Raw genomic sequence first — 12,507 nt, forward strand, 5'->3', positions numbered from 1 at the left:
ATTGGCCCCGACGCTCCGTGCTTCCTTTGTGAGTTTCCTCATTGGGCACAGGCTTCCAGTTCTGTATCCATTTTTCTGGAAGACTTTGCAGGAGTTTAGAAAGGAGCAACAGTTGTTAAATTGGGACATGTGTGTATTTACATGTTGTCTCATTGTGATGTATGTTTCGTAGAGGTCATAAAACTGATGCCTAAGATCATTAAAAGGACATTTGTAGAACAGGAACCCATTAGGCAGGAACGGCAAATGAATAGCCAGGTGTGAAGTTCCAAGAAGGAACATTAAAATGCTTTCCTTTTCTGTCTCTGCTGCATCTTCACCCTCAGTTAAATATGTAAATTATAAAATTACTAATCATATGATTACTGCATAATGACATCTCTTTGGCTGATTACAAAATTGCCTTTCCAAGCACTGTGCTTTTAACATATGAAAAGGACTAGCTTGGGTTCTGTAGTTGCATGGTGCATAATTAAAGTGAAGGAAATAATTTAGAGGCATAAATGGTGATGACCTGTAATACGGTATTTTTTAATACAGGTAAAATGTTTTGTTTGCAAAGTTATAAAGGGAAGAAAAAAAGGAAATTTGACCCTACTGTGGAAATAATTGAATAAAATGTGCATTTCATGCATTTACATCTGTCAGTGTCAGCATCAGTATACTGGTTAGACTGCGTATGATTAATTTTTTTTAAAAAGCACTTTGAGGGATACAAAAGAAGACATGCACAATATAATTACAAGATGTAACAGGAAAGGGAACAAGAGATTACTTTGATTCTCAATGACTGTAGTCACACCCACCCAGACACAGACAGGCAGACAGAGACACATTTGTCCCTGTCCCTGGGTCTCGTGTACACGTCCCACTGCAAGCAAATGAATGGCCCGGGGAAGTAAACAGTTTAGAACAGTGTCACTGCCAGTGTTTTGGGGCTCCCTGCCAGTGGTCTGGCGCTCCCTGCAGTTCCCCACCCTGGGTTCCTGGTCCTAAATCTCTTCCCTGCTGCTCCCACCCAGCCTGGAGACCTTGGGGTCTCCTTGTGAAGAACCTCCTGCCTCAGACTTGAAGGTGACCCCCCTCCGCCTCCTCCGTCCCTCGGGGGACCTGTGGGCATCATCTTCCTTCTCCTCCCCTGGCCCTTCCTCCCCCAGCGCCGCCCACTCTGCCCTCCTGCCCTGCCTGCCTCCTTGCCCCCGAGCTCCCTCTCCCGTGTCCCTGGCAGGCTACCCCTTTCTGCACACTGGCCCTCCGTCACTCTCAGCCACCCCGAGTCTTTGCCGTGTCTCTGCTGCGCTGAGGCCGCACGAGCCTACGCCTTTTCCCCCAGAAGCAACGCAGCTCTCCTTTGTCCCCTTGCCCCCGCCGTCTTGGTTGCCCGTGCCCCCTAGTTCCCAGACTTCACCGTCAGTGCTCCTCCTCCCGAGCTCTCCTGCGGCCTGGGGCCCTGAGCTCCTTGTCTGTCTGATGCCTCCTGGTCCTTTGCCTGCCCTAACCTATCCCTGACCCCACTCCTCCCACGGAGCTCCCCCTGCCCTTCCCCTGGCTCTCTGTGGCCTCTCCCCTCTGAGGTGGCCACTGTGCTTGTACCACAAGCTGTTCCCTCTCTGTGGGTAGTGCTGAGATGGGGACCTCCAGCCCTGGTCGTCCCTGGATGTTGAATAATTACTAGGTAGATACCTTTGGCAGAGTGACTGCTTGTCCTGCTTATTCTCCTGTGTGACGGTTCTTCCCGTGGGTTCTGTCAACAGCCCGAGGCGGCTGACATTGTTGGGATTGGTCATTGCTGACCGTGGCAGGTACCAGGGTGTTTACAAGGGTGGTATGACACGGCAGATCAAATGCATTAGAGCCAATCGGCATGTTAGTGCCAGGGCCAATCACGCCCATCAAAGGGAAGAAGGGTCCAGAACCAGGACCAGGACGTAGCCCGTGCAGTGAGGCCCTCTCTGCGTGGTGAAAGCGGGTCTGAGTGAGTCCTGGGCCTGTGATCATCAATGGGGAGGGCCCAGGGGACTCAGCAGGAGCTCCGGGCATGTCCAGTGAGGGCGGCCCGGTCACTGATGAATGTGCTCACCCTGTGAGAGAGGAGAGATTTCTCCCTGGAGGCTTTAGAAGGATGGTGTTGCAGAGCATATAGTGAGCCACATTTTCATCAGCATCCTTACCGGGGAACGTGGAGACAGACTTGGCCAGGTGGTTTAACAGTCCCATCCTGTGATGTGTACTGATGATGTCCCATCAAAGGTGAGTCCTCAAAGCAGTTCTCAGGGGGGTGGTCTCGTACACACGTCTGGCCCCTGCCCCTCCAGCTGGTGTATGTGGCCGGGGCGCTCCACAGAGATCGTGTTCTCCCTGGGAGCCCCCACCATCATTAAGGCATTGAACCCCAAAGGCGAGCCAAAGCCAGCATCTTCTTTGCTGGTCTGGGTCCCGGGAAAATCAGCATGTATGTGTGGAACTGGCTTTGGTGTGCCTGGATATCCCACGCTGGCTGGAGTCCTGTGTGTTCACGACAACATATCTGCTCAGGCCCCTGGGCTTGGGGGCTTCACTTCACAAGCCACAGTTGAGGCTCTTACTCAGTCCCAAATGTTCTCATTCCAAGCACAGTGCTTGGCTCAGAGCATGAAACTGGAAAACTGTGGTTGATTTGAGAAAAAAATGATACACAAATAGGAAAAGCTAAGAGTGAGTTAAGGGTTAACCTTTTGGGGTGGCGAGAAAAGGGAAAGAGAAAAATCAGAGTTTGGGGATCAAGAATACCTACAGACATTTGAAAGCTGCAGCCTCACTCATGTCACTGAGGATAACTGCTTTGTGTATTATCATATAATGAGCTTTATGCATGATGGAAATGTGAAACTCCTTTTACCCAAAACCCGCATTTTAATGCCACACAGAATGGTTGTAATTTATGGCATCTGTACGATAGATGGGCACACATATTAGGAATGTACTTTACACTTCTCAGACCTTGACGTTCTGGAGACTTCTAATGGGATATTTTTTGCCTCCTTCATCTTCCCTTGACGTAGGAGGTAGACGGCTTTTCTTGGATAATGTATGAACATTCTCCAGCTCTGTGCAAAAATACTACTTCTTGACATTCTGAGAGATGTATGTACTCATATGTGTGGATGCAGTGTTCTTTGCATATTTTCTCTCCATTTGCTTAAATATCTAACTCTGCAGCCTAGATCTGGCATTTATGAGGTGTGGCTCGCAGAGCTTCATGAAGCCTTGAGTTTAGCTTTCCTTTCTCTTTGCCTCCCAGGCAACATGAAACGGTCATTCCAGGCGACCTGCCGCTCATACAGGAGGCCACCACGACACTCCGCGAGTGGTCCACCATCTGGAGGCAGCTCTACGTGGTGAGAAAACGGGATGCCGAATTGAAGCTGAAACACAGAGAATGGTCTTTGTGGACCGTGCTGTACCAACGAGATGTTTTTCCTTTTCCTGGGAACCTCAAAGCAGAACTTCGGGGACTGGGTCATATCCAGAAAGGGCAAAGGAAGCAACATGGGCCTTTATTCTGGGCACCCTTGGCCGTGTGCCCTTTGACCTGCTCTGTGTTGGGGGTACAGTGTTCTCGCTGGGATAAAGCGGTTGGAGAGGAAGGGGCTGTGGGTCTCACATTTCCTTGTTGCTTGAGGGCTTTGCAGGTGGGATCAGGCAGTCCACATTGATGGACTCTCAAAGTTTACATTTTGCTCATGAAAACTAAACCCTGCTTTTAAATTGTAATAGGTGCTTATTTGTGGATGCAGCAAAGGATGATTTTTTTTTTTGCCATCGCCTGCCCCTTATCGTTTGGGAAAAACTACATTATCTTCGAGAGTAAGCGTGTTTGTTACCGAGCTAGGGAACTTGTTTACATTCTGGCTTTATGTGCAATTGGCTGGTCCTGGTCACAGAAGAAGCCTCATTAATGCCGGAGGTAGAGGCTCTGAAATCTTGCATTTCATACTCCCTCAGATCAGTTCCTATTTGCAGACGATTACCTTTGGTTAAGCCTGTGTTTCTATTCAGAGCGTTGATTTCTAATATGCTAATGCCGTCAGCGCCAGGCAAGGGCTCTGGAGGGATGTCAGCGTGTCAGTTTCTTGGGAGCACAGAAAACTTCTTCCAGCCCCACAGCTGCTCTCCGGCAGGCTTGCTGTTTTTGATGGAACAGTGGTTTCCTGTAAATGTACAGAAATAAGCAGTTGCAGTGATTGTTCACCAAGTGTTCTCAAAAATTGAAAAGCGTAAAGTTAGCTGCAAATGTTTTGTGTAAATCTGAGCAATTTTCTACTTGGTGTTTCATGTTTGACTTAGCAATTTTTGAACAAAAATACGTCAGCAAAACAAACAGGAGCCGAATGGTGCCTACTGTGTGAGTGGCCATGGGTTGAGCCATGCAACCCTGGAATAGTCGTTCCTAATGATGACCTTGGTTTCTTTTTTAAAAATTCGCATTTGCCCCTCAAGGGCTTATGTTGCCGGTTTGTGCAAATCCAAAGTTTCCTATGGTTTCATAATATTTTTCTGTGAATTTTTTTTTCCATTCTGTGATTATAGACACATTAGCAAAATATAAAGTATTTTTAGACATTTGATAAGACTTTAGAAAAATGGACAAGAAAAATTAGTTAAGAGGGGAAGCGAACATTAATTTTGACCATTTAGTTTTTATTTAAGAAATTAAAATAAGGATGATATGATGAAAAGGAGCCTCTGAGATGTAAAATAGTCTGTTAGGGTGTCACAGGAGGGTCAGGTGGTGGGCCAGGTCTTAGAAGTTCTTAGACAGAAGGTAAGATAGTGGGATGAGATGTTCAGATAAGTAGAGGAGTTATTCTGAAAAGTAGCAACGGCCACGTGTTAGTTTTTACAGGGACCATTCGATTTAGAGTTTTATCAAATGAAGTGCCTGCTACATTTCTTTCCATGGGCAGCACTACTGTGTTCTTCCTTTGGGTAACCCCTCATGGCCTGGGTTTGTACTCGTGGGGTCACAGAGCCCTTGCTTTGCTTTGTGCCATCAATCCCCTAGAACTAAGTAGAGAGTGACAGGAAGTATGAATTTACTTATGCTTTCCTTTTGGCACAAATGCCCTGAGAACTCGTGCATTCCAATTTGGCCCCTTGCAGAAGCCTGTCTGTCCATGCTGAGTGACGGTGGTGCGCCAGGGGAGCCCAGCATGATGACGTTCTTGTAGCTCAGCGGACAGCCGGGCCCAGGGGTTTAGTTTCTCAGTGTGCTGAGAAGGGCCCAGGGCCCAGGGTTTTCTGAATTCCTGGCAGGCAGGAGCCTTAGGCTCAGACTGAGTCTGAGGAGGGAGCTTCTGGGGTTGCCCATCCCTGGGCTCGCTTTGAGGCTCCCGTCCAGATCCTGCCGTGCCTGACCTCTTGAGTCAGTGGTACATCCTCTGACATGATGGATGGAATCTTGAGGATTGTGCATTCCTTTGGAATCCCTTTAATCTTTTAGTGTCTGATGGGAACCACATTCTGTATAGTCTGTTCCTGTTTCATGCTAAAGGCATCTTTTAATAGGACATTAATTGAATTCCATCATGGAAAGCCCATAGTACATGCATATTAGAAAAAACATCCACAGTTTTGTTTATACCAAAAGCTTTGCATTGGTTTTCCCCCCCTTGTACAGCAAGATAACAGGGAGATGTTTCGAAGTGTGCAGCACATGATCTACGATCTCATCGAGTGGCGATCGCAGATTCTTTCTGGAACCCTGCCCCAGGATGAGCTCAAAGAACTGAAGAAGAAGGTCACTGCTAAAATTGATTATGGAAACAGGTTTGTTTATTTGAAAGATGATTTCATGCTTAAATTATCCAATATAATAATATTACCATAAGCCTTGAGGAGACTACAGTCATATTTTATCTTAAAACAAATTTTCTAATGTCAAATAATGGCATGATTTTCATTTTTAAAAGGATGAGGTGTTTTCTATTGGATCCTGGCAGTCAGGTGTTTTCTGAGTCACTGTACAAACCTATTCTTGTTCTCCAGAAGCCGGGGCTGGGGGAGCCTGTCAGTTTCCCTCTTCTGGAGGGGACCCAGCAGTGATTTCCCCTGAGAAGGAACTTTTACTTTCTGCTCACAGTATTTGACTTTGAGTCCAGGTATCATAACAAGCACCAGACTTCTTTCTGTGGAACCTAAGTTCTCAGTGGTGGAAGGGACATCAAAGGTCACCTTAAAACTTGTTACCAGTGTAGGGATGCCAGATTTGGCAAACATAAATACAGCCAGTTAAATTTGAATTCCAGTAAAACAACAGATAAGTTTTTGGTCTAAGTGTGTCTCATGCAAAGTTCCCATCTATAGCAGGTCTCCGCCCGGCTCTGCTTAAGTGCCTTCCGCAGTGGTGTGCTTGCGCCCTCATAGAGCTGCAGGTTATAGCATTAGCACGCATTTCTGAGGCTTAATGGAAGGGAGTTGTTTCCTCCTAATTCTGCCAGGTTTACAGAATAAGGCCATGCCCTCTCCCACAGGGTAACTACTTGGTTGTTCATATAATTTCAGAACTGCAAAAAGCCTTAAAAAGAATCTGGTCATATGGTTTCCCAGTGCTGGCCCATATCACATCACTTGGAGAACTTTCAAAATGCAGAATCCTGAGACTTAATTACTCCTTAAGATTCTGATTTCTGATGTCTGGAATGCTGGCTGGAGATCTCAGCTTTTAAAAATAGAGTTGGGCCACGATGGACAGCAGATTGGGGAACTTCTGGTTTACCACGTCCCCCTCATTTTATACATGGGGACAGAAAACCCCAGGAAGAGGAGAGGTTTGCCTCCAGCTATTCAGCTCAAGGGAGGCCTGGGTGAACTAAAGAAGCTTTTAGAGGAAGCATTTGGATTAGTCAGGGTACAGGAGGTTTTTGTTTTTTGTTTTTTACCACAGACGTCTGGGTATAGGAAATTAGATACTGTTGCAGTGATGACCAGTTCAAGACCACCTGCTTAAAAAAACAAACTTTTGGAGCTTTGATTTTATTTTCCCATGGAGTATTGTGTTTTGAATTTAGGTTCAGAAACCACCTGTTTAATTTAGCTGCAGGAAGCTACCAAAGTACATTATGTCACAGAATAACCTACTTAAGAAAGGAAGTGTTTCCAAATGTAATTTACTACTTAGATAGGAAATAGTAGTCCTTATTAAGACAGCTTTTTGCCCGAGGAACTCAAGGCTATTCCGTAATTTCTCTAAAGCCCATTGCTCAGTGCATCTTGGTGGTTCCTTCTTCAGAAAACAAAATAATGCAAAGTAAAGTCAGAGTGTTGAAAGTCCATCTTTAAGAGGGTTTCTGGGAGACATTTGAGAATGACTAAAGTCATGGGTGCTTGCTCTAGAAAAATACATGTATGTAACACACACATACAATGATACGTGTCATTTCAGTGGGGTTTTCATTCCCCTCTCCTGAAAGGTTTCCTGGAATTGGTCTCCAATGGTGTTGAGTCTCTTGCTGTGCTAATATTTACCTTCATAGTGGAAGTTCACCATGGATTCCAGACCACCTGTGCACTGACTGCACATAGAATGGTTGGCATGAGGAAGACCCCTGACAGGCCACTTCCTGGGACAGTGCCCATGTGGCGTTTTGGAAGGAGCGTGGGGTCTGCAGTGAGAAGGTTTTGGCTCTGAATCCAGCCTCTGGGCTCTTCCAGGGATTTCTCTGAGCTTAGGTTTCCTCCTTTGTGAAATGGGCCTAACCTGGCAGGACTGAGGTGAAGAGTACATGGCAGAATGTATGCAGCAGGCTGGTGCATGGCCTGGGCCTCCTTTCCTCAGGGAGCCTGATTCTGTTTGCCTGCAGGACCCCTTGGGACAGTCCTCCTTCAAATGGAGGTCTTCTTAGCTCCACCCACACCAGCGCTGGCCCCACCCGTGGCAGCACTGACTCCTCCCACAGCGGCGCTGACTCCTCCCAGAGGCAGGTTCAGAGCTGAGATGCGCAGTGATATTTGGGAGGGAGGGGCTTTACCTCACAAAACATGTCTCAATGAAAACTAACGAGAGCTTTAAAGGCCTTTTTAAAAACAATGTCTTTCTGTTCCTCTTGAGGCACCCCACCATCGCTGCAACTACTGAACCTGTTTTCAAGCAGAGCATAAAGCCTCTGCCTATTGCTTTACAATCCTGTTTCCCCTCATGCTGTCGACACGCCCAGTTGGTCTTGCTTCACCGTCAGTGAATTTGCTCAATTGATATTAAAAGGAAAAAATAGGCTTCTGTGATTACCTTCTGCATGGTGCCCTGGCCCAGCATAATTCTGAAAACTAAACCTGTTTGACAGGTTCTCAGACCCACCCCAGCTGTCAGGTGTGCGACCTTCAGAGAACTGGGAGGTTCGTTTGCCTGGGTGGAGCCTTTATGCCAAGTCAGCTTCCCTTAGAAACTTGCAATTGTTACAGACATTTCTTCTAACAGACTGTTTCCTTTGTTGTATGGTTAAAAAAAAAAGTCCTGCCTCCATAGCCTTGTTACTAGCAGGAAGAAACCCCCAAAAGTAAAGTATAAGGCATCTGGTTAAGTTGTCTTTAAAAAGAAAACCAGAAAACACAGGACGAGCACAACTTTTGGTTTCTTTCTTTATAGAATTGCCTTTATTTCTTCAAGGAAAATTGTAAAAATCACCTAGCAGTTTTGTCACCCTAATATATGTGGGTGACCCCAACTTTCTGTGATTTTTTTTGCTCGGGTGGTAGGACTGAAGTTGTGTTAGAGAACCGAAAGCTCTTGTTTTGTGTCCATGAAGTTCCGAATTCTTGTTGTTCTAGAATTCTTGATTTGGACTTGGTGGTGAGAGATGAAGATGGGAACATTTTGGACCCAGAACTAACGAGCACGATTAGTCTCTTCAGAGCTCATGAAATAGCTTCTAAACAAGTAGAGGAAAGATTACAAGAAGAAAAAGTAAGTTCATCTCTGTGCAGTGTGCTGTTGGCTTCTGGAATGTGTTTTCTCGATTTCCAACATGAGTAAAACATCAAAGAAACCCAGAATCTGCACTAAAAAGGACCTAAGAAGGTGCATTTACACACTGTATTTCGCACAGTGATGAATGGGAAGGAGCCCAGTGTCATCATGTTGCTCGTGACGCCCTTGAAGGGGGTGTGGGCATTGTGCCACTTCTTAGGAGGCAGGGTCTTAATGATGTCGACTTCGTTCTCATCTCATGGGAAACAGTACCTGCCTTTCCTCTGGGTAGGAGTAGGGGAATATTATTAAGTATTAGTATTAGTAGTACTCTAAACTCCATGAGGGCAGGGAACACGTCTTTCATTGATCTTTTTCGTCTTCTGTGGCCTTTACTGTATCTTGTATATCGCGCCGTCCAGCAGCGCGCGGGTTAGGACACAAGGCAGGCTGGGACTGATAGTTCACTCAAGCTCTTCATTTATTCAGCATTACAGCATAAGCAAGCGAGCTAGCTCTCATCTCTCTCTAACTTTTCTCTGCTTCTACTTCTACTCTCTCTCTCCTCTCGCCTCTTCTCATACCGTTCTTGTAGCCTCCAGTCTCTCCGGGGGCGAGATTCTACATCAAAGCCTAAGGAAGCTCTGTCAGGTGGATTCCAGGCACGCTCTCCCAACACAGGACTTTTCTGGGAATGGAGGAACGGCCTCGAGCGCGGTCGCAGCTGGTCAGAGATGACTCACTGCTCTGGCTGGTTGGGCACGGCTCCCAACAGTATATAATAGATAATCAGAAATCGATTGAGTCATCCATTTATTTAGCAAAAATTTTTACTTGTGCCAGGTATTGAGGACATAATGAAGAATGACAGAGGTGTCCTTGGAGGGTTTAGTCTAATGGGAGAACCAGACATTAAACAAGCAATTTGCATGTTTTAATCACCATTCTGATTCACTGATAGACAACTGATCATTTTGTGTTTCTAAAGAAAATGCTTAATACAAACTGTTAAAGGATTGTGACCATTGCACAGGGCATTATTAGTTTCAGCTGGGTGCATGCATGTTTTGAGAACTGAAATTGGGGACAAGGGAGTGACTCTGAGTGGCTTCGCTGTTTTCTGTCCTGCCGAGGATAAAAAAGCAAGGGTTAGCGAAGAGAGTTGCTTATGTCAACTTTGCGTTTTGTTTGCACTTACAGTCTCAAAAGCAGAACATAGATATTAACAGACAAGCTAAGTTTGCTGCCACCCCTTCTCTGGCCTTGTTTGTCAACCTCAAGAATGTGGTTTGTAAAATCGGAGAAGATGCCGAAGTGCTCATGTCTCTCTACGATCCTGCGGAGTCCAAATTCATCAGGTCGGTGACCTTGCCTGGCTGCTGTCTTTGTCTTTGGTTAGTGTTAGGAAAATGGCTGCACAGCCGTCACCAAGTCTCGCTCTTGAACGAGAGCCCTTGGGGTGACCAGCTGGCCAGATGTCCCCCTGCAGCTGGACTGGTGTTCCTCTGGGGCAGTGTGACAGCAGCTAGCTTGGGCTCTGTCTGGGGTTAGCTTTCTTGCTTGTACATGGATAGCTGATTGTACAGTTTTAGTATTGTAATGTTTTGAGAACCTGGCAACTGGAGATGAAAGTAATGTTTACTATGTTGCCGCCATAGGATTTTATGTTTCCAGACCCCCCAAATGTCACTCTTGTCTTAATACTAGTTCTTTGAACTTTTGTTAACTGCGAGTCATTTCTGGACTTTTGACCTATTGTTATTTCTCCAACATGATTGGTTGAATACAGTGTCTAGAATAGTATCTGCCACATAAAACCTCTCAATTAATATTTATTGAACAAAATGCAGCAAATTCATCCCTGTTGTTCTAGTCATTTCTGAGGTCTCTTTCCTAGTTCCTGCTTTTGTTCCTCAGTGTAACTTCCTCTTTGTCCAGATGGGAAAGGATGGTTTCAACTGTGTGTGTATTTCAAACTCCAGTATCTTCATTTTTATCATTTAAAAATTTTAAAATTAGTATATGACAGAAAATGGAACAAATTCTCATTTCTGATAAGGACTTTATTTCCTCTTGATGTGGGATTCCATTTATATTTTTAGGTCATATTTGATCTGTCATAGGCTCTGAAATAAGTATGCTGTGTTTATTTTATACTATAAGTGAATAGATGGCGAATTTTAGACTAGTGAATCCAGATGAAAAGTATGCTTTTAAAGTAATAAACCTGGAAATGCCATTCGCAAATAGTTCCATTGCAGTTAAAACCCTAGACATCCAAAATTAAAACCTCTTAAGAATTTTGTGCGGGCCATCCTCAACTATGACCTTGTGTGGGAAATTACTTATGGTGTGTGTCAATGGAAGAGTAGCCCTGTTTGAAGTTGGTGGTATTTTTGCACTTTGACGATTGTCTGCACTGTGGACCTCTGTGGTATTAATTCTAAGTTAGTGCATTTGTACACTTAGTACGCTGTTATATTTGGAAAACTAATTTTCTTTTCTTTCTTTTTCAAGTGAAAACTACCTGGTTCGTTGGTCAAGTTCAGGATTGCCCAAAGACATAGACAGATTACATAATTTGCGAGCTGTTTTTACTGTAAGTGCCCCGAAGATGGTCAGTTGAATCATTCACGGTTCTAATGATTATTTTTAATGACCTCCCGTTGACTTCTCACCACGCTAGAGCGTGAGTCCTTGGAATACCTCGAGTGCATGTTGATTTGGTAGTAATAAACTGCCTTCCCAGACACCTTCTGGGTCTCTTGCTCCCCTTAGAATCCCCATGACATGGATTTACTCCAGCTCATCTCTTAAACTTGTATCTTTCGCTCACTTAACATTAATTGACTTCTTTTATTTGGTTTCTTTTGTCATACGAGTAACTTACTAAAGTGCTAAAACCTGGTTGGAGAAGAGTCCCAATCCATCTTTCTTCTGGCCGTTTCAGTTGAACCTGCATTGAGTAATGGTTCTCCAAAATAATTTATGGAAATTAATATTTCTAGGACCTCGGAAGCAAAGATCTGAAGAGGGAGAAAATCAGTTTTGTTTGTCAGATCGTCCGCGTGGGTCGCATGGAGCTGAGGGACAACAGCACCAGGAAGCTGACCTCGGGCTTACGGCGACCGTTCGGAGCAGCCGGTAATCATGTCTCTCCTTCTTCCTGAGTTTCAAGGTCGTCACCCTCCCCGTGAATAAGAGCTGCTGCTGATTATTGGACAGTGGGCCGTTTTGATTTATAAGCTTCTCTGTTGGGGAGAAAAAAATCTTTTAGATTCTTTCTGTGTGGTCTCAAGTTGATGTGCAGTTCAGGAAGCTTTGGTCCACAAGTTTCAGATGTCAATCATGTATTTGGTTTTAAAGTGGGTCACATCTCCTGGGGGAGACCCTGACCCACATTCTCAGCCTGGAGGGAAGCCAATCAAGGGAGGTTTTGGGGGTTTCTGGACTTGGTGATTGACTGACTGGGGAGTGAATCTGCACCCTGCCGTCAAAAGTGATGAAGAGGTGGGAGGAGCACAGGCCTGGGGAGGACACAGGCATTTTAAAACAGGTGCTTT

At 45.3% G+C, this 12,507-nt stretch overlaps 1 protein-coding gene across 5 annotated transcripts in view; it reads left to right on the forward strand.

Moving 5' to 3' along the window:
- Positions 1-12,507, forward strand: part of DOCK1 (dedicator of cytokinesis 1) — a 480,397-nt gene that overhangs the window by 67,799 nt on the left and 400,091 nt on the right. For all 5 annotated transcript variants that reach the window (XM_057506476.1, XM_036899031.2, XM_057506478.1 and 2 more), the window contains exons 5-10: positions 3,281-3,377; positions 5,660-5,808; positions 8,806-8,941; positions 10,145-10,302; positions 11,462-11,543; positions 11,953-12,088. In XM_057506476.1, coding sequence (XP_057362459.1) covers positions 3,281-3,377; positions 5,660-5,808; positions 8,806-8,941; positions 10,145-10,302; positions 11,462-11,543; positions 11,953-12,088 — 758 coding nt within the window. The remainder of the gene's footprint in view (positions 1-3,280; positions 3,378-5,659; positions 5,809-8,805; positions 8,942-10,144; positions 10,303-11,461; positions 11,544-11,952; positions 12,089-12,507) is intronic.

The sequence above is a fragment of the Manis pentadactyla genome, chromosome 8 (genome assembly GCF_030020395.1).
Source record: "Manis pentadactyla isolate mManPen7 chromosome 8, mManPen7.hap1, whole genome shotgun sequence".
Lineage (NCBI taxonomy): Eukaryota > Metazoa > Chordata > Mammalia > Pholidota > Manidae > Manis > Manis pentadactyla.